This window comes from Pezoporus flaviventris, unplaced genomic scaffold (assembly GCF_033815535.1).
Source record: "Pezoporus flaviventris isolate CSIRO_AGI_PZ_B2104156 unplaced genomic scaffold, CSIRO_AGI_Pfla_v1 ptg000031l, whole genome shotgun sequence".
NCBI lineage: Eukaryota > Metazoa > Chordata > Aves > Psittaciformes > Psittacidae > Pezoporus > Pezoporus flaviventris.
Window position 1 is genome coordinate 55,323,135 of NW_026892579.1, and position 20,499 is coordinate 55,343,633.

At 61.8% G+C, this 20,499-nt stretch overlaps 3 protein-coding genes across 3 annotated transcripts in view; 1 reads left to right on the forward strand and 2 right to left on the reverse strand.

Annotated features, from left to right (window-relative positions):
- The window catches only part of ESCO2 (establishment of sister chromatid cohesion N-acetyltransferase 2), a 255,473-nt gene that overhangs the window by 43,035 nt on the left and 191,939 nt on the right, over window positions 1-20,499 (reverse strand). The gene's annotated exons all lie outside the window — the stretch shown is intronic.
- CLU (clusterin) lies at window positions 9,081-13,891 on the forward strand. Its single transcript, XM_061461245.1, has 9 exons — window positions 9,081-9,230; window positions 10,415-10,530; window positions 11,110-11,258; window positions 11,416-11,586; window positions 11,822-12,239; window positions 12,776-12,889; window positions 12,997-13,223; window positions 13,453-13,634; window positions 13,729-13,891. Exons 2-9 carry the CDS (start codon window positions 10,437-10,439, stop codon window positions 13,733-13,735), a joined length of 1,362 nt encoding a protein of 453 aa, XP_061317229.1. The 5' UTR covers window positions 9,081-9,230; window positions 10,415-10,436; the 3' UTR covers window positions 13,736-13,891.
- SLC35F6 (solute carrier family 35 member F6) lies at window positions 14,329-18,989 on the reverse strand. Its single transcript, XM_061461250.1, has 6 exons — window positions 18,849-18,989; window positions 16,927-16,999; window positions 16,685-16,856; window positions 15,779-15,991; window positions 15,312-15,422; window positions 14,329-15,123 (listed from the first exon to the last, which is right to left on the reverse strand). Exons 1-6 carry the CDS (start codon window positions 18,923-18,925, stop codon window positions 14,651-14,653), a joined length of 1,119 nt encoding a protein of 372 aa, XP_061317234.1. The 5' UTR covers window positions 18,926-18,989; the 3' UTR covers window positions 14,329-14,650.

The following is a 20,499-nucleotide window of genomic DNA, read 5'->3' on the forward strand; positions in this document are numbered from 1 at the left end:
GTCTGGGGTCCAGGACCCTGCTTTGGGGCAGGGATATGAGGAGACGGGGTTGGGGTCTGGCCCTGGGTCTGGGGTGGGAACATGGGGTGCTGTGCGTCGGGGTTGGGGTCCTGCGGCTTGGTTCTGTTTTGGAGCGCTGGTCCCAGTTCAGCGACACGGGACAGGAGAGCTGTGGGGGTCAGGGATGTTTGGGACTCTCACTGAGACCCCCTCCCCATTGAGGCTTTGATTTTGTGTCGGGCTGCTGCTGCCCTCTGCCGAGACCTTGCCGGGCTTCCAGGCAGCTTCGGTCCTGCACGGCCTCCCTCCTCCTGCCCCGGACACCTCTGGGATGCCGAGGTGGGGTCTCCGAACCTCCGCTGCTCCTGCAGCAGGCCCTGCTCACTCCAGCCCCTCTCACCTCGCTTGGTTTTCTATGTTATTCCACATGCCAGCACCTGCCTGTGCCCTTCTCACCCAGATGTGGCTCCTGGACACAGTGACCTTGTGGTTTTGAGTCCTGGAGTCCCCCTCTCACCCCTTCAGCCATTTCTGGGGGCATTTTGCGGGTCTCTCTGCTGTTTCCCCGAGCTTTCCCCACCACATTGTACCATAGAAGACACCAAAGCCTATCACAGTCATTTATAATCACCAGAGCCCCACAAGTGATGCTCTTGCAGCGGTTGTGTCCTTCAGCGCCCCAGCCCATGGCATCTTTCTGGGCTGCTGGCAGATGCTTGCTGTCAGCTGAGGTCTTCTTCCCACTGCCCTCACCCCCAGTGGCTGCAGTTTGCTGCTCTTCCTCAGCCGGTCCATGATAACTCACTGCCAATGGAGCCGATCCAGAGATGTCCAAGTCAGCCGATCCCAGCTTCCTTTGGCTGCAGCTATTCTAACCACTGCCTCGCTACAGGATTTGCCATCCTCCTAAATGCTGGTGCTAAATCAGTGGCGGGGTTGCTCTCTTGCCTCCATGCTGACTCAGCAGTTCAGGTTTGCCACGGAAGTGCTAAACATACGTCTGCTGGGGTAGCAGATGGGTCCCTGCCATGAGTCCCTTGGCTACCTCAGATACCTGCTGTGGCCTGGATCCTGCCATCACATACAGCTTGCTGTTTGGGGGTCCCCAAGTGAGCCCACTGCACATCGGGTTGACTGCCCCACACCAGCTCCTGGTAAAGGCCTGGGATCATCCCACCTCACTGCTCCTCTGGCTCCAACCAGCCTATAGACTAGGGCATGGGGTTTGTTCCCAGGGTCTGTGCACACACAGGGCTTCTGGTTGCTCTCCATCACCCTCATCATTGGCTTTAAGCTGCAAAAAGGGGAGATTGAGATGAGATCTTAGGCAGAAGTTCTTCCCTGTGAGGGTGGTGAGGCCCTGGCACAGGTTGCCCAGAGAAGCTGTGGCTGCCCCGTCCCTGGCAGTGTTCAAGGCCAGGTTGGATGGGGCTTGGAGCAACCTGGTCTAGCAGAAGGTGTCCCTGCCCATGGCAGGGGATTGGAACTGGATGAGCTTTAAGGTCCCTTCCAACCCAAACCATTCTGTGATTTGATGATTTTCCAACCTAAACAATTCTATAATTTCTATGACCTTAAGCTGCAGAAGGCCTTGGAGAGATTGGAGAACCATCAGGAGAAATGAAGGATATGGACCCACAACCCTTTGAAAACCATGAGGAGTACCAGGAGATCCCCTGGTTGATCACTAACGAGGGTTGAGGTTCAGGTGTTGGACACTGATGGCTCTTCTCTCCACCTCCACTGCTCCCAAAGCCTGCTGAGTCTCGAGATGTGATCCCCCAGCGTTAGGCGTGAGCCATTGTGGGCAGTGGAGCGTGAGAAGCAGAAGAGACCTTGACACCATGTAAGCACTGTGATAAACAAAACATTCCTCAGTTATCAGCACTGTTCTCAGCCCTAATTCAAACCTCCAGCTGCTATGCATAACTTAACTCTATCCCAGCCAAATCCAGTACAGAAAAGAAGAGGAAAACCAAGAAAACTTGTAGGTTGAGGTAAAAACTGTTTAATAAACGAGTACATGGAAGAAGATAGAAAACACAAAAACAAGAGCAAGGGATGCCAAGGCCATTGCTCACCATCGTCCACAGTGCCCAGCAAAAGTTTTCCCAGCTCCCCCCCACAAGCCCTGCAGCACCATCCCACTCAAAGAGCCCAGCATCGTGCTGGGTGCTAGGAAGGAAACCAACTCCAGCCCTGTCAAAACCAGTGCACCCAGCAAGTCTTCCCTCCCTGTGCTTGCACACTGCAGCAAGAAGAGGTTGCGTTGCTTAGTCCTGCCTAACAGCTCCCCAGGTCCTGCCTAGAACCCCCCCAGCAAGCCCACTGCACCCCTTTTCTCACGCCACGCCACACCACACACAGCGATCCCATGGAGGGGATGGGGGCTATGGCAACGGATCATCTCCCCCTGGGCAGTTCCTCAGCAGCACGGTTTTGGTCTGGTGCTTGTAGTGGGCCCCATCCTCCTGCAGCTGGCTGAGCCAGGCAAAGTCATTGCCCTGGGGGTTGGCTTTCCCCCCGTGCTCCCTCCGCATCTCCAACGGGAAGCCAATTTGGTACGGGCTTAGCACCGCTTCCTGGGCCTGTACGGATCTGAACCCCGCCAGGATCAGGGGGAGCATCTTCACCCACCCCTTGCCGGCCCCCCAGGCCAGCCGCTGCAGGGCTGCCATGGCCGGTCCCTTCCGGCTGGCCTGCTGCGTGTCCCACGGGACATTCAGTGGCGTCGCCGCCACCACGGCATCCCAGAGGAAGCGCGGCGCGTGCGGCAAACGGATGACGAGAGGCGTCCCGTACCGGGCAAACACCTCCCTGCAGAGCACCTCGGCGGCCTCCTCCACTGTCCTCTCCCGCATCGGGAAGGCTTCCACCCACCCTGAAAACTCATCCTCCACCACCAAGAGGAAGCAGTGCCCGTCCTCGGTCTTGGTAAGGCCACTGATGCAGCCCAGCAGGAGCTGCGACCACGGCCCTTCTGTCCGCTGGGCCAGCACCCTGCCTGCTCCATCCGCACACTGCAGGCAGTTCCGCACCCAACGGGATACCTGCTTGCGGTCCTCTTCCCAGGACGCAACCCGCCGCACCCGTGCCAGCGTCTCCTCCACCCCATCGTGCAGGCAGCTGTGGCACTGTGCGATTATTTCTTGCTTCTCGTGCTTTGAAGGCTCCCAGACCTGCCAGTAGCCCCCAGCCCTGTCAGGCATCGCCCAAGCCCTCCTGACCACTTTCAGGTTCCACTCCTTCTCCTCCGGCTCCTCGCTCCGGTCGTCTCCCACACAACTGACGTGCAGCATCCCTGGGTTGCTGTGGACCCACCGGAGGATGCTTGCCCACAAACCCTTGCCGGACCTTCCCCACTCCTGCTCACCCGTCTGGTTTCCCAGCCTCTCCACCAAGGACCAGCAGCTCATGTACACATAGAGGGGTGAGGAGCGCCCGTGATGCTGCAGGAGCTGCTTGAGAGCCACCAGCTCCGCGCCTGGCACCGAGCCACCCTTGCTCACCCCGAGCAGCCACCGCTCTTCTAGGTTGACTGCAGCAAAGCCGATGGAGCAGTTCCTCTTGCTGGCTGTGAACCACACGTTGGCCTTGGGGATGTCAAGGGACAGCTCCGGAAGGGAGGGAGCGATGGGGACCAGGACGTCAGTGGGGTGGCCCTTTGCCATCGCTCCGTTGCTCACCAGCAGCAAAGTCCACTGCGTTGGGCGTGGCTTTGTTCCGCAGGACCGCAGCGCTTCTCCCCGTAGCAGATACTTCCATGGGGAATGGGGCATCTGGATAAGGATGGGGGCCGGCCCCGTGAGGGTCTCGAAGGCCTGCACGGCCCAGACCGCTGCCAGGCACCCCTTTTCCTGCGGCAGGCAGGAGACCTCGTGGTCCTTCAGGACGCGGGAGCTGTGTCCCACTGGGACCAGCTGGCCGCGTTCATCCTCCTGCAGCAGGGTGGCTCCTACCGCCTCCTTGCCAGTCGTTAACCTGATAAGGAAGGGCTGGCACTTATCAGGGAATCGCAGGGGGGGCGCAGCCTGGACAGCACTTTTCAGGCGGGTCAGCGCCTCCTCCTGCTCCGGTCCCCATTCCCACCTGACCTGCTTCTTGGTGAGGCGGTGCAGCGGCGAGGCCATCTCCCAGAAGCCAGGGATGTGATCCCGCAAGAAGCCAAACTGCCCAAGGAGCGAGCGGAGTTTGTCAGCATCCTGCGGGCAGGGCGTTTTGATGATGTCCTCCCGCTTGCTGGCATGGATCTCTCGCCCCTTGTCCCCGATGGTCATCCCAAAGTAGAGCACCTTGCGCCGGACGAGCTGCGCCTTCTCAAACTTGGCTTTAAAGCCAGTTTTTCGGATCAGCTCCAGGACAGTCTTCGTTCGGTCTCTGGTTTCCTCGTAACTTCTCCCAGCAATGAGGATGTCATCGATGTGGGAAATAACCCAAGACTGATCTCCTCGGCCAAGCTGGGACAGCATCTGGGTCACCCGCTGGTTCACGATGGCGGTGGTGCTGTGGAAGCCCTGGGGCAGCCGCGTGAAGAGGTACTGCTGGCCCCTGAAGGTGAAGGCGAACCTGGCTCTGGAACCTTCGGATAAGGGGATGGCGAAGGAAGCGTTCGACAGATCCACCACGGAGAAATACCTGCTCTTGGGGCTGAGGGTCGAAACGAGCTTGGTCGTGTCCTGGGATACCGGAGCCCCCACTCTGGGGGTGGCCTTGTTGACAGCTTTGCAGCTCAGCGTCAGCCGCATCCTCCCGTTGTTTTTTGGGGTGAGCGTTAAAGGGCTGTTGAAGGCAGAGCTGCCTTCCACCACCACGCCCTCATTCAGCAGCTCCTGCAGGATGCTCGCCACCGCCTCTTCCTCGTCTGCAGGCAGTCGGGGTTGCTTTTGGAAGGGCGCCGGTCCTCCGCTCACCTCCAGCTCCCCAGACACCAGCCCACAGTCCATCTCGTGCCGCGACCACACGGCTGCGAATTCCTCCCTCCACTGCTCTTCGCTCTTGGCCCCGGCCAGCACAAGACAGTGGATCTGCAATGAAGGACTAGGAATTGCTGGTGGACCTCCCTGCTCCAGGAGATCATCATCAGAGTCCTCCCAGATCTGCTCGTCCCCAAACGGCTCCGGCTGGGTATCTCCATCCATGGTCCCAGCGACAGAGACAGGGACATTGCGGTACACGGCAAGGTCCTGCGGGCGCTGCTGCGCTGTGGAGACGTCCTCATTAGTGCCCACCAAAGCACACACCTCTGCAGAGCTGCCCACCCTGGCTCTCGTCCATCCCGCTCCCTGCTCCTGCTCGTTGCTCTTGCTCCCCATCTCCACAGGGTACGTCTTGGTTTCTGTCTGCAGGATCACCTCAATCAGCCTGACTGCCAGGTCTCTCGTGGACCTCCCTTCCCACCTCGCCATGTCTTCTCCGTGGTGATGCAGCTTCTCCCAGACTTTCCCCCTCCGGTCATCCCCAGAACTTCCCTCTGCTGGCAGAGGGTTAAAGTCCTGCCCGACCCCTTGAGGGATGGTGGCAGCATCCTTGCCCTCCACCTTGAAGCCCAGGCTCTGGGATGAGCCAGCGGTCCTTCCTTCCACATCCCCACGGGTGCCTGCCTGGACCAGATGCTGAGTCTGACCCATCTCATCCCCATGGATACCACCTTCCCTTGGCACATCCCCATCCCTTGCTTTCCATCCACCAACTGGCTCATCCTCACTGCCATACACAAGTAACGGGACTGCACTGTGAACTTCCCCACCCTGGGGGGCTTTCTGGCTGGTCCCCAGCTCCTCCGGCAGCCCCGGTGCTCTCCCCTCCAGCTTGGTGCACCTCTGGGCAGCCTGTGCCTGCACCCCGGAGGTTCTTTGGCTCTCCTCGGCTCCTCGCTTCTTGCTCCCATCCTTCAAACGTGACTCGTTCCACAGGAACCGCAGGGCCTTGCTCAGCTGCCAGCCCTTACGGGGGCGCGGGAGAAGGCAGAACCCAGCAATGTCCTCCTCCGGGTCCCCCACCGCTGGCTGCCGGGGGACAGCATCTTCCACGTAGGGCTGGGGACTGCTCTCCTGGAGGAGCACCCCCAAATCTGCTGCTTGCGAGGCTGCCGGCGAGGGGAGACCCCCCTTCCGCTTGCTCTTCCTGCTTCGGAAATAGGCCATCACTCCAGAACCCAGGCAGGACACTGGGGGTCACTTCGCTTCCGCGGCACGGGGCGTTGAGGTAGAACCGGGGGATGCCGGTCTGTGGCTGGGGAGGAGGAGGAGGCAGCAGGAGGAAGGCAGAAGTCAGCCGGGCGTCTCGCAGGGGAGGATGGCAGCAAACAACCAAGATGGCCCCTCCTCCGGAGACGTCCCTTCTTCCGCGTGCAGTGGGGCTGTGGGGAGCAGAGCGGGGCGTGAGGATTGGGGAAGGGGGGAGCCTGCACCCCCCTTCCCACAGCCCCCACCCAGCTGGGGGTCCCGAGGGAGAGACCCTGCACCCCGGGCAGGCTGAGGGGAGCTGACACCCTGTGACCCCCGTGCCGCCAGGAGAGCATTCACCCGCGTGTCCCACCGCAGCCCTGGGTGAACTTGCACCCCATGCACACGCGTGTCCTACACATGACCCCAGGGAAGCCTGCACCCCCCGCACACACATCTCATACACGGTACCAGGACAGCTTGCACCACTCACACACATCTCATACACGGTACCAGGACAGCTTGCACCCCTGCACACACATCTCATACACGGTACCAGGACAGCTTGCACCCCACTCACACACATCTCATACACGGTACCAGGACAGTTTGCACCCCCGCACACACATCTCATACACGGTACCAGGACAGTTTGCACCCCCGAACACACATCTCATACACGGTACCAGGAAAGCTTGCACCCCTGCACACACATCTCATACACGGTACCAGGACAGTTTGCACCCCCGAACACACATCTCATACACGGTACCAGGACAGCTTGCACCCCTGCACACACATCTCATACACGGTACCAGGACAGTTTGCACCCCCGCACACACATCTCATAGACGGTACCAGGACAGCTTGCACCACTCACACACATCTCATACACGGTACCAGGACAGCTTGCACCACTCACACACATCTCATACACGGTACCAGGACAGCTTGCACCACTCACACACATCTCATACACGGTACCAGGACAGCTTGCACCACTCACACACATCTCATACACGGTACCAGGACAGCTTGCACCCCACTCACACACATCTCATACACGGTACCAGGACAGTTTGCACCCCCGAACACACATCTCATACACGGTACCAGGACAGTTTGCACCCCCGCACACACATCTCATACACGGTACCAGGACAGTTTGCACCCCTGCACACACATCTCATACACGGTACCGGGACAGTTTGCACCCCACTCACACACATCTCATACACGGTACCAGGACAGTTTGCACCCCACTCACACACATCTCATACACGGTACCAGGACAGTTTGCACCCCACTCACACATCTCATACACGGTACCGGGACAGTTTGCACCCCACTCACACACATCTCATACACGGTACCGGGACAGTTTGCACCCCCGCACACACATCTCATACACGGTACCAGGACAGTTTGCACCCCCGCACACACATCTCATAGACGGTACCAGGACAGTTTGCACCCCCGCACACACATCTCATAGACGGTACCAGGACAGTTTGCACCCCGCACACACATCTCATAGACGGTACCAGGACAGTTTGCACCCCCGCACACACATCTCATAGACGGTACCGGGACAGTTTGCACCCCTGCACACACATCTCATAGACGGTACCAGGACAGTTTGCACCCCCGCACACACATCTCATAGACGGTACCAGGACAGTTTGCACCCCACTCACACACATCTCATACACGGTACCGGGACAGTTTGCACCCCACTCACACACATCTCATACACGGTACCAGGACAGTTTGCACCCCCGCACACACATCTCATACACGGTACCAGGACAGTTTGCACCCCCCGCACACACATCTCATACACGGTACCAGGAAAGCTTGCACCACTCACACACATCTCATACACGGTACCAGGACAGCTTGCACCCCTGCACACACATCTCATACACGGTACCAGGACAGCTTGCACCCCACTCACACACATCTCATACACGGTACCAGGACAGTTTGCACCCCACTCACACACATCTCATACACGGTACCAGGACAGTTTGCACCCCCGCACACACATCTCATACACGGTACCAGGAAAGCTTGCACCACTCACACACATCTCATACACGGTACCAGGACAGTTTGCACCCCCGCACACGTGTGTCTCACCCTTGGTCCCGAGAGAGCTTGCACACCCATGCGTGTCCCACACTCTGCCCTGGTGAGCATGTCCCGACATGTCCCCTCCACAGCACCCCCATGCACACACGTCCCGTACACAGCTCCAGAGCTTGCACCCCCGCGCACACACACGGGCCCCTCTCGTCCCTGGGAGCACCCGCACCCACAGCTCCCCTCCACAGCCTCGCACCCGCACGCACCCGCTCCCGTCTCCAGGCCGTGCCCCGCTCTGGTCCCGCTGCCCCGGGGCTGCCCCCCCCTCTCACAAGGGTGGGATTCGGGGGGGCCCGCCCCGTCCCGCCCCTTTGCTGGGCGCCAACCGCGGTTCCGGGGCCTCGGTGACCCCCGCAGCAATGGGGGATGTTGCAGCTCGGGGTGGGGGAGAGGAGGGGATGGGAGGGGGGGTCCCCACTCAGCCCCCGCTGGGTGCGAGGCCGCGAGTAAAAAGTGGAAGCAAGGGGGGGGGGGGGGCGGGAATAAAGGAATAAAGAGCCCCTGGGGAGGGGTGTTGGGTGCGCAACAACCGGCGAGGTTTTACATCACACACATCCCCCCCGGGACCGCAGCACCCGGGATTTGGGAGCCCCGGGTGGGGGGCCCCGTTCTGCGCGGGATGTGCGGTGCGGTGCGGTGCGGTGCGATGCGATGTGATGTGATGCCGAGGGCCACCGCGCCCGTCCCCGCGGCGTCCTGGCGCCGCGCACCGGCCGGCTGGGGGGCGACGGGAGTGCGGGAAGGAGGGGGGGGGGGGGGGGGGGGCACTGGAGGGAGGGGGGCGGGACGGGCCGGGCCGGGGCCGGTCCCGCCGGTTCCAGAAAGCTCCGGGGCCGAAGCGGGGCGGACCCGCGGCTCGGCGGCCGGATAAATAGGAGCGGGCGGGGACGGGCGGCGGTGCAGCTGATCGGGGTGCAGGTATGGCCCTTCCCTTCCCTTCCCTTCCCTTCCCTTCCCTTCCCTTCCCTTCCCTTCCCTTCCCTTCCCTTCCCTTCCCTTCCCTTCCCTTCCCTTCCCTTCCCTTCCCTTCCCTTCCCTTCCCTTCCCTTCCCTTCCCTTCCCTTCCCTTCCCTTCCCTTCCCTTCCCTTCCCTTCCCTTCCCTTCCCTTCCCTTCCCTTCCCTTCCCTTCCCTTCCCTTCCCTTCCCTTCCCTTCCCTTCCCTTCCCTTCCCTTCCCTTCCCTTCCCTTCCCTTCCCTTCCCCTGGGGTGCTACTGCAAGGCAGAGGTGTGTGCTGTGCACCCAGGGGTGCCCCTTGCACCCCCAGGCCATGCTGGGGGAGGTGATGCAGTGGGTGATGCTCAGCCCTGCAGGCAGGAGTTTCCCACAATGCCCTGGGCCAGGCAGGATGGAGCTGGGCCAGGTTTGGGGGGGGGGTGGTTGTATTTGGGGCACAGCATTTTGGGGGCAGCAGTGCAGCGGCTACTGCAATAGATGTGCTGCAGTGGCATGGGGCCAGTGTTGCTGGGGGGGGGGGGGGCAGAGCCACCCTGCGGCTGGGCCATTGCACCGGTTTGGGGGAAGGGGGGGTGGGGCTGGGGCCACTGCACAACCCCAGGGGGCTGCAGTTCCTCATTGCACAATCCCGGAGGTGCCAGTACTGGGTGCCTTGGCCATGGCACCCTTCCAGGGGGGTACTGCCAGCAGTGCCCATCCCTGTCTGCAGCTGGCAGGGGCCCAGCCCTGGCTTGGTTTTGCAGCCCCTCTCAATCCCCGAGGGGGCTGGAGAAGAAAGGCAGCACAGCTCCTGCGGAGGAGGAGGAGATCCATGCCCGGTCACTGCCTTGGCTGCCTGCCCTGCCTGGCCCCAGGCCTGGGCTTGTTTGTCCCGCAGGCAGGCGGGCGGGGGGAACACATACACATGGCTTTGCATCCCAGTCTCCCCCGGCAGAGCTTCATGTGGGACCCCACAACCCAGTGCCCCCCTCCTAGGGACAGGCTACATGCCCCTGGTTCCCCCAGCTAAGGAGGTGTGAGCCCAGCCATCACCATCCCCCCAGAGCCATGGCTGGGGGGGGGCTGGTGCCCGCTGCTGAGTCAGAGTCCCGTGTCCGAGGGGCCGGATCCTGGCTCCTGCTCTAAGCCCCCGCTCTGCCTGCGCAGGGAGCTGCCTCCAGGACGGACCATGGCACTGCTGCTGCTCCCGCTGCTCCCGCTGCTCAGCCTTCTGCTCCCCTGGGGATGGGGGCAGGCGCTTGTCCCCCCCAGCGAGCTCAAGCGTGAGTGGGGGCTGCGGGGGGGTGGGGGGGGGTTGGGCACAGCTTTTCATTTTGTGGGGGGGCTCCCTGAAGGCTTGGGGAGCAAATGGGACAGTGATGGAGTGGGGGGAGTGCTGTGTTGGGGGGGGGGGGCAGGTACAGCATTATTCAGGGAGGGCTGGATGGAGGGGCACAGCATCGTTTCAGGGGGGTTGGGTGGAGGGGACACAGAGCATCATCCCCAAGGGGCTGGGGCTCGATGTTTTTGGTGGGGGGGGGATGCAGATCCTGCCCCCAGTGCTCCCCTGGTTGGGTAGTCTGGGTGGGTGAGGGCTGATGTGGGCACGGATGGGGTCCCAGCACCAGGCTGCTCCTGGGGAACCTTACAGCACACACCCCCAATATTATGGGGGGGGGGGGGGGAGATGGAGTCCCAGACGTGGTGAGGTTTTGGGGCGCTTCTCTTGGGTTCTGTGAGCTTGAATCAAGCTGTTGGCGAGCAACCAAGATGCTGCACCCACAAGTATTTGCATGCACTGGCGGGTGCTTCCACTGCCTGCTGAAGGATGCTCTTCCTCTTCCTCACGCCCCCAACCACAGAGATGTCAGCAGCAGGCAGCAAATACATTGACACGGAGGTGGAAAATGCCATCAATGGGGTGAAGCAGATGAAGACCCTCATGGACAAGACAAGTAAGGACCACCAAGCCATCTTGCACACCTTGGAGGAGACCAAGAGGAAGAAGGAGGTGAGTGAGGATGAGGAGGGCGGCTGTTTCAACCTGGTACCCGAGCTCCTGCCAGCTGGGCTGCGTGCACCCAAAGGGTTGGGGGAATGCGGTGCCGGGGAATCTGTGTGTCCCAGGAGTGGAGGGATGCCCTGGGGTGGATGTGGCTGCCTTGCAGGAGGCGGTGCAGCTGGCCAGGGAGAAGGAGCAGCAGCTAGCGGCGAAGCAGGAGGTGTGCAACGAGACGATGCTGGCGCTGTGGGAAGAGTGCAAGCCCTGCCTCAAGCACACCTGCATGCGCTTCTACTCTCGCACGTGCCACAGTGGATCGGGGCTGGTGGGGCGGCAGGTGAGTGGTACCACAGTGCCCGGTGAGGCTGGGGAGGGGGATTCCGTAGATTCACAGCATGGTTTGGGTTGGAAGGGACCCCAAAGCTCCTCCAGTTCCAACCCCCTCCCATGGGCAGGGACACCTTTCACTAGACCAGGTTGCTCCAAGCCCCTGAGGTCCAGCCTGGCCTTGAATCTTTCTCTCATTTTGGCCTGATCTTGTTTTGACCTGATCCTGCTCCCCTGCCTGGCAGCTGGAGGAATTCCTCAACCATTCTTCACCCTTCTCTATCTGGGTGAATGGCGAGCGCATTGACTCGCTGCTGGAGCGGGACCAGCAGCAGGAGCGGCAGTTTGAGGACTTGGAAGAACGTTTCGGGTTGCTGGAGGACGGCGTGGATGACATCTTCCAGGACAGCACCCAGGTCTATGGCCGCATGTATCCCTTCTTCCGAGCACCCTTCGGCGGCTTCCGCGAGGCTTTCCGCCCCCCGGTCCAGCACGTCCACTTCCCCCTGCGCAGCGAGAGGCTTTCCCGGGAGCTGCACCCCTTCTTCCAGCATCCCCACCACGGCTTCCACCGCCTCTTCCAGCCGCTCTTCGAGATGACACAGCGGATGCTGGAGGAAGCGCAGGGCGGTTGGGAGCACTCGCTGGGTGGCTTTGCCCCAGGTAGGGTGCTCGCTGCTGGGTGCTGTGGGCTCCCCAGTTTGGCTGAAAGCAGTATGTTTACAGCTGGGCTTCCCAGCAAACCTCCTCCTCCTTCTCATTAGGAGCTGACTAACTTAAGAGGATGAGCTCAACCCTAGTACTACACCTCAGAGAATCCCCACGGGAGTGCAGGGAATCACAAGCTCTGCTGTGTGCAGAGCTGTGCTGGGATTTGGGGGGGGGGTTCCCAGCCTAATCTTGGCTGCCGGAGCTGCCGCCATCCTGGGAAGGTGTTTGTTTTGGGCAGGCAGCGCTGTTGCCATCACCGTCTGCGACTGCGGCCCCCGGCTGGGTGGCTGCGGAAAGGGAGATTTCGAAACACAGGCTGGCGTGGAGTGCTTTGTTTCGGGAAAACAGGGAGGGGGGCACTATTCCATGGAGAAAGCACCTCTATGTCTCCACGCAGCACCCTGGGGTGTCGGTCAGGGCTGCCCTGCAGCTTGCACCCCTAACCATGGCGTTTTGGGGTGCTGATTCTGCGCTGTGCTTTCCCACAGAGTCCCGTAACTCCAGCGATGATCGCATGGTGTGCCGGGAGATCCGTCGGAACTCGGCTGGCTGCCTGCGGATGCGGGATGAGTGCGAAAAGTGCCGGGAGATCCTCTCCGTGGGTGAGCTGGTCCCCATGGGACCGGGGGCGATACGATGGCTGTGGTGGGGTGAGGATGGCTGGAGGTGAGCCCTGACACCCCCTGATTGCCCCCAAATCCATGCCCAGACTGCTGGCAGACAGACCCTGCGCAGAGCCAGCTGCGGGAGCAGCTGGAGGACGCGCTGCGCCTGGCCGAGCGCTTCACCCGCCGCTACGATGACTTGATGCGTGCCTTCCAAGCTGAGATGCTCAACACCACCAGCCTTCTGGACCAGCTCAACCGCCAGTTCGGCTGGGTCTCACGCCTCGCCAACCTTACCCAGGGCGGCGACGGCTTCCTCCAGGTCACCACGGTGAGCCGGCTGGAGGGCTTGAGCCTCCCCTCTTCTGCTATGGTCGCCCCATCAGCAGGGCCAGCAGCCATGGAAAGTGGGTCAGGGGGAGAATGAGGCGATTGTGTGCCCAAGCGGGTGCCTCTTGGCACAACAGCGGGCTGCAGGGCTGGGTGCCAGGGCGAGGGGCCGGCACAGGGGCTAGCCCAGCTCTTCCTGCATTATGTGCCCCCATGCCTTCCCCTTCCAGGTCCTCTCCAAGGCTCCCAACCTCGAGGACCCCTCAGCTCCTCCTGACACGCAGGTGACGGTGCAGCTCTTTGATTCAGAGCCGCTGTCCCTCACTGTGCCTGGGGACATCTCCTGGGAGGACCCTCGCTTCATGGAGATCGTGGCTGAGCAGGCGCTTCAGCACTACAAGCAAAATGCCATGTGAGTCCAGTCCCCCACATCCCATGGCAGGGCTGGGGGGGGGACGACACACGACTATGCCATAGCTCACCCCCTCCCATCCTTCCTCTGGCAGAGAGTAGCTGGGTGATGTTCATCGCTGCTGCCAAACTCCAGTGCCCCACCAAGCCCCCTTGTCCCTATGCCAGGGGGCCAAATGCCACCACCACTGCCCTCTCCCTGCTGCTGCGGGCCCTTCTGCAGAGCCCAAACAGAAAATAAAGGTAGAGTCGACACCCTGCCTGTGCTGCATCTTTGGAACACACTTTGCCAAGCAAATACACCTTCCAGAAACAAAAAACCTTCCAAAACACGGCTCTATGGACCTGGGACTGATCATCAGCTACTGTGAAATGGGGGTGAGCCACTGCCAGGGATAGGGCAGCCACAGCTTCTCTGGCCAACCTGTGCCAGTGCCTCAGCACCCTCACAGGAAGAACTTCATCCTTCTATCTAATCAATAGGGCAGGAACTCCCCCTCCTCTTCCCACATGCCATGTGAAAGGGCTTAGGGTGCCGGATCCTCTCCCTCTGTTGGGAGCAAGGCTCATCCAGCATGGTCAGTGGTAGAGGGCTCAGACCCCCACCCTTGTCATGGGTTTAGTGGGAACCCCATACACCAGCCTGGGGGCTCCCAGACCCTTCCCATGGCCAGCACTGACATCCAAGAGCAAGCCACAGGTGATGCACTTTTATTAGGGGGAGAGGCAGGCTGGGGAAACAGTGGGGCCAGCCCCTCCTCCCCAACCTCCCAAGCCTCTTGAGATCAGGGGCAGAGGCTCCAACGTGCCCCACACAGGGGCCCAGGGCCTGCTTCCCACTATGAGGGGCAGGCGCAGCCTCACCATCTCCTCCCAGAGCACCGGCAGGGCAGAGGTTTCTCCTGCAAACAGCAGCAGGACAGTGGCTGGCATCACCACCACCATGCCAGTCCCCTCCTGGTGAGACCATCCAGGACAATGAACCCCAGAACCAAGCCGGACACAGGCAGTGGGTGCTCAGCTCTCGCTGTTGATGGCTGTGCTCTCCCCCCGCAGCAAACCCTCCCGTTCAGCTGCCGAGCCAGCCTCATCTGTGTTCCAGGGCAGGCAGGTGAGCAGGGGCCGGTGCAGGCCATTGTAAAGAGCAGCCCCCAGCAGCAGCACCCCAAACCCCAAGATCTCCAGGCCATGGAAGGTCTCCCAGCCCACGGCCAGGCTGACGGCCCAGATGACGAGGGTGCGGAGGCTGTCCAGCACCATGCGGGTGGTGGCACTGATCTCCTTGGTGACGCTGATGCCAGCGAAGTTGAAGAAGGCGATACTGCTGATGTTACCCAGCAGGGCCACGGCAATGAGGGGCTGGTGGCCGACCTGGCAGAAGGCATCAAGGGCATCTTCCAGTGTCTGCCGAGGGTTCCCACTGAAGCTGCCCGCTGGGATGTAGTACATGGGCACCAGCAGCAGGGCCAGGATGATGAAGCCAAAGAAACCTGCAGGGTGTCAGATGGGTGCTGCTCCAAGCTTGTCCCTCCCTGCCCCACAAGACCCAAACATCTACAGCAGCCCCCTCTTTGCAGCCTGCTCCTCCCACCCTGCACAATGTGGCCCTCCCCAAGCTGGATTTGGGGGATCCAGAAGCCCTCAAGCACTCAACCCTTTGGCTGATGTCACAACAGACCTTCGGTGCCAACGGCCCGCAGTGGGTGCACATCGTGCTTGTAGACAAACTTCTCCTCGAGCACCATCTGGATGGCAACAATCACCTGTGCCATGATGATAAGCAGGTCGCCTGCAAGGGGAGAAGGAAGAGGGAAAAAAGAAGGAAGGAAGGTGGGAGAACGGGGAAAGAAGATAAAGTAAGGGGGGGAGAAGAAGGAGGGGGGAGAGAAGAAGAAAGGAAGGGGGGGAGAAGAGTAAGGAAAGGGGGGAGAGAAGAAGGAAGTGGTGGGGGGGAGAGAAGAAAGAGGGGGGGGGGAAGGGGAAGAAAAAGAAGGAAGGGAAGAAGGAAGGGGAGGCTGAGCCCTCATCTCCCCGCCCACTGGATGTGCAACACGGCCGAGCCATGCCTGGAGAGCATGGCATGCTCCCTGCAGGAGCTCTTCCCCCACCATAGCCATCCCACCTTCCCTGAGGGCCACCACCTACCAGTTATCACCTGGCTGAGGTTGTGTTTCTGGCCATGGGAGCTGTGCAGATCAGCCAACCCCACCACCACCAGCCCCACGATGGTGACCAGGATGCCCAGCCACTGGCTCAGCTCCAGCTTGCGGCCCAGGAAGGCCACGGAGAGGAGCCCGGTGAAGATGATGACAGATCCTCGCAGCATCTGGAAGCTGGAGGCGCTGGTCATGTTCAAAGCTGTGCGGGGAGAGACAGATCCATGTGTTGTGTGCGGAGCCATCTAATGTCACACCACCACCACTTAACAGTCTGCCACAGTAACTAAGAGCAGATCATAGAATCACAGAATGGTTTGGGTTGGAAAGGACCTCAAGATCATCCAGTTCCAATCCCCTGCCAAGGGCAGGGACACCTTCCACTAGACCAGGTTGCTCGAAGACCCGTCCAGCCTGGCCTCGAACACCGCCAGGGATGAGGCAGTCACAGCTTTGCTGGGCAACCTGTGCCAGGGCCTCACTGTAAAGAGCTTCTTCCATATAGCTAACCTAAATCTTCCCCATTTAAGTCTGAACCCGTTATTCCTTGTCCTATCACTACAGTCGACGATGAAGTGCGATTAAGCAGAGGAAGGGGCAGTGATGCTGTCTCCCCCCACTCCTACTCATATCTGGCAGCAGATAGGTTCATGCCGAGACTCAGTCCGACATCCCCATTCCACAGGAACACCGTGCCTCCCAGTGAAGAACCTGGCTTACTGAGCCCTGCCACAACTCATGGCATGGGTGGGAAGTGTTTGCTCAGAGCCCTCTAACCCACTTCAGGGTCAAACCCAAATGCACCATGCAGTCCTGCAGCCCAAAAACTGAATCTGGACCCATGGATGGCCACATCCCTGCAGGGCAAAGCACTGACCCACGGTCCAGCACTTACCCACGTACATGATGCTGGTCCCAGTCATGTCGCAGAGAGCGGGAGGCAGGAAGAGCAGGGGATTGAAGGGCTGCGATGGGGCCATGCTGGGCTCTGGCTTTCGCCGATCCCTCCAGACCAGCAGGTAAAACACCCCCAGGCAGGAAAATTCACCCAGGAACATGCCCACGGCCTGTGAGAGAGCAGGTGAGGGGGGCTGGTCCTGCTGGCAAGGCCCTCCCTGCCCGAGGCAGGGGGCTCACCTGCAGGAAGGGGTGCTGGAAGCTGTGCTCCTCCTTCCCGCTGCAGCCAGCTGCGCTGAAGTTATCAGCCCACCTAGGAGGCAGAGGAGAGGGTGGTGGTTAGAGCAGGGGGCCACGAGGAGATGAAGCACGCCCCAAGATCCAGCCTGGGGCTCTCCTATGGGCCACCAGCCCCCTGAAGTGACAGTTCTACGGACAGAATGTCCATGGGGAAGGAGACATGGCTGTGGCTGCCTCAACCTGCCGGCAGCTCCTGGCCCAGCTCCCAGCCCTGAGTGACAGGCAGGGAAATGGATACCACCATGTTGCACAGTCCCACGATCCGGTGTCCCCATGCTGCTGGACATGTCCAGGCAGCACCATTTCCTGCTGGGGAGACCAGGACAGCATGGTGGGGAGTCACCCTACCCCCTCTCTACATCACCAGCCTTGAAAACTTGTGGGCTGAGACACAGGACCCAGAAATTATGCTGGGTCACAGGCTGGGGTGCAGCAGCTCCCACCACTCACACCCCCAGCCATCATTTTGCGGCACAAAGCCCCTCTTCTGGGTATTCCGTGCAGCACAGATGGCAATGCTGGATAAACATAGGCTGCGGTAGAGGTCCCCCTGGCCTGTTTCAGCACGGATCAACCCTCTTGAGGGACCATCTCCATGAGGAGGGGACCCCAGGACAGCCTCGGCATGCCCGTGCACCTTGACACATCGACGCAGGCACCCAGCAACACTCCAGCAGCTTTCTGCTGATGCCGAGTGGCCGCAGAGCTGCTGAGCTTGGGGAAATGGGGTGCGAGTGGAGGCCAGGGCAACCCCCAGCCCATCCCCCACTGCTCTGCAAGGGGCTTTTCAGCCAGGCCAGCGAGATTTCAGCGTGAGTCAGCCCCAGCCGCAGCCCCTGCGCCATGGGACAGCTCGGGTCCGTGTTTCGCAAGAGGCTTTGTCCGGCCACACACGAGCCTCGTGAGCGGGGTGAGCGCTCGGTGCCACCTCCCACCTCTGCTCTGCCACATGGAGACTCTGTGCCTCAGTTTCCCCACCCGGGGACCTGGCTCTGCTGTAACACCAGGAGCAGCCGGAGCCTGGCCATCCGCTAACACCCGTGTGTCTGCCCAGCAACAGCGGGATAAGCCGGCTGGGCAGGTCTGCCTGGCCTGGGCAGCTCTTGGGAACACTGTCCTCATCCTCACCGTAAAGGCTGGGAGCACCCCAGGGTGCTCTCTGCGGGAAAGGGCTCAATCCAGCCCCCAGCTGGCTACAGGGATGAGCTGGAGTGCAGGGAGCCTGGTTGCGGGGTCACTCCCACAGCTCCTCCCCAGCACCCTGGGGCTGGGCACAGCACCCACAGCAGGAGACCTGCACCCTCAGCATCATCCGCGAGATCCCCCAGCACCCCCGGCCATGCAGCCCCCACCGTTCCTTCCCCATCATCAGGAGCTGGGCCCTCCAGCAACGGCAGGCTCAGTCCCTATGGGGCACCCCACAGCGCAGCCTGCCCCCCATGCTGGGGCTGCCCAGCCGGGGTGTGGGGGGCACCGGGAAGGTCCTGGGGCTATGCCAACACAGCCTGGACCGGAGCTCTGCCTAGTTAGACCCGGGGGCCTCCCCAGTCCCTGCGTGGGGCTGAGATACGGCGGGGAGGTGGGCCGGGGAACCCTGTCTCCAGGGTCACACGAGGGGGCCCGAGCACAGGTGACACCCCCGGAGCCCGGCGGGGACAAACTCTGCGATGGAAGGAGAGGACCGGAGGCCTGCAGACCGGGCTCCAAGCCGCGGGGGAGCGCAGGGCCTGCGGGTACCCGGAGGCCCGGGAGGACCCCGAGCAGAGAGGTGGGCCCAGCCCAGGGCCCAAGGTGGGGTCCGAGGCCGCTGCAGGACCCCAGCCCCGCGGTGCGGGTTTCCCCCAGCCGCCGGGAGGACTCACTTGGCCGCCAGGGTGTTGATGGAGCCGGTGAGCAGCATGAGGGCGGCCAGGCCCAGCTGGTACCGGGACCAGGCCATGGCCTCGCCGCTGCCGCCTCCCGCCCTGCACCGGGACCGCGCCGCCAAGGCCCCGCCCCCTGCGGGCGTAGCCCCGCCCCCTGGGGACATGGCCCCACCCCTCCAGCCGGACCTATCCCCGCCCACAGACCTGCCTGGCCCCGCCCTCCCGCGGCAGTGCGGTGCCTCTGGTGTGCCCGTGTCGCGGCGCCCCGTGGTGCCGGTATCCCGCTGTCCCGCTGTCCCGGTATCCCGGTATCCCGCTGTCCCGCTGTCCCGCTGTCCCGGTATCCCGGTGTCCCGGTATCCCGGTGTCCCGGTGTACCGGTCCCCACGCCGCGGTGCCTCCTGCCCCTCTGCCAGGCCAGCAGCGCCATGGTCCTGCGGGACGGTGTCCCCCAAGGCGGTGCCGCCAGATGGCGCCGGTGGCTCAGGGTTTTGGGTCCCGGTTGCTCTCGGGTTCCGATCCCGCAGCCCTTCCCGGGCCAGGCAGACGTCAGAGACCTGCCGGGTCTAAACGTGCACTGGTTGAACCCTGCCTCGACCAAACCATGCCCGGACCAAACCCTGCCCCGGCTAGACTCTGTCCGGGCTAAATCCCGCCCCCTGGCCGGGCTAAACCTGCCCGAGCTATCCCTGCCCGGACTAACGCTGCCTGGGTTAACGCTGCCCAACCTAATCGTTTATAGGGCTGGGGGGTACTGTCTCGGGGGCATCCTAGGGTTTCAGGTCCCTTGCAGCTCCAAGGGCTACCCCCCCGACCTCCAACCTCCTCCTTCATCTCCCTGGGGCTTGTTTCTGGGGCGCAATTCCCCCCCCCCCCCCCCCCCCCCAGCCCCATGGAAATTCCGTGCCTCAGATTCCCCATCCTGGGACCTGGGTTCGCCGGGGTCAGGATCCCACCATCCCCCCGTGAGCCCCATCTCCCACTGACCCAGCTGAGGGGTTCCAGGGGCCCCTCTACCCCCGGCAGTGGGTTCTGCTGCCGCCCGTCCCCCCCGTGCCTCCCCGCCAGACGGAGATAAATTATTTTTCCATCCCACGTCAGCCCCGGCAGCCGTGACCCGTGGGAGGCCTCGGGGGAGAAAAAACCCACTCCAAGGGCCTCCGCCAAGGCTGCCTTCGCCAATCCAAGTTAACCCTTCCCACGGCTGGGGGGCCACAGATGGGCAGGGCAGGGGTGGGCATCGCCTCCTGCCCTTGCTGAGGGGGGACCAAAATACGGCCCTGGGGTGGGATGTAATGGGAGGTGAGTGCTGGTTCTAGTGACTCCTCTTGGAACAGGGTGGGAGCAGAGCAGTGCCCCCAAACTCCACAGGACACCCAGCAGCCACTGTCCCCCGCTGATGTTCAGGCTGTAGATCTGCCTCCTGCACCGCTAGTGACCCCACATACCTGCAGTATCTCAAGCACATCAGGATTCCCCCCTGGCAGAAACCCACTGGTGTCACCCATGAGGACACTACAGACTGGGCAGGGAGGACGGGCCAGCTGTGTTGGTCCCATGTTGTTCCCTGTGCTGGTCCCCCTCTTCCAGCCCCAGGATGGGTGATTGTTCCAAGGACACATGGGTGAGTGGTGACGGAGCCACTGAC

What these genes read in the sequence shown, in the direction of transcription:
- CLU (XM_061461245.1), top strand. Translation starts at nt 10,437, where the DNA reads ATGGCACTGCTGCTGCTCCCGCTGCTCCCGCTGCTCAGCCTTCTGCTC. An exon ending in GCTGGGTGGCTTTGCCCCAG is followed by an intron (nt 12,240 to 12,775) that starts GTAGGGTGCTCG and finishes GCTTTCCCACAG; the next exon opens with AGTCCCGTAACTCCAGCGAT. An exon ending in GCTTCCTCCAGGTCACCACG is followed by an intron (nt 13,224 to 13,452) that starts GTGAGCCGGCTG and finishes TTCCCCTTCCAG; the next exon opens with GTCCTCTCCAAGGCTCCCAA.
- SLC35F6 (XM_061461250.1), bottom strand. Translation starts at nt 18,925, where the DNA reads ATGGCCTGGTCCCGGTACCAGCTGGGCCTGGCCGCCCTCATGCTGCTC. An exon ending in TCCAGCACCCCTTCCTGCAG is followed by an intron (nt 16,857 to 16,926) that starts GTGAGCCCCCTG and finishes GCTCTCTCACAG; the next exon opens with GCCGTGGGCATGTTCCTGGG. An exon ending in GACCAGCATCATGTACGTGG is followed by an intron (nt 15,992 to 16,684) that starts GTAAGTGCTGGA and finishes CTCCCCGCACAG; the next exon opens with CTTTGAACATGACCAGCGCC.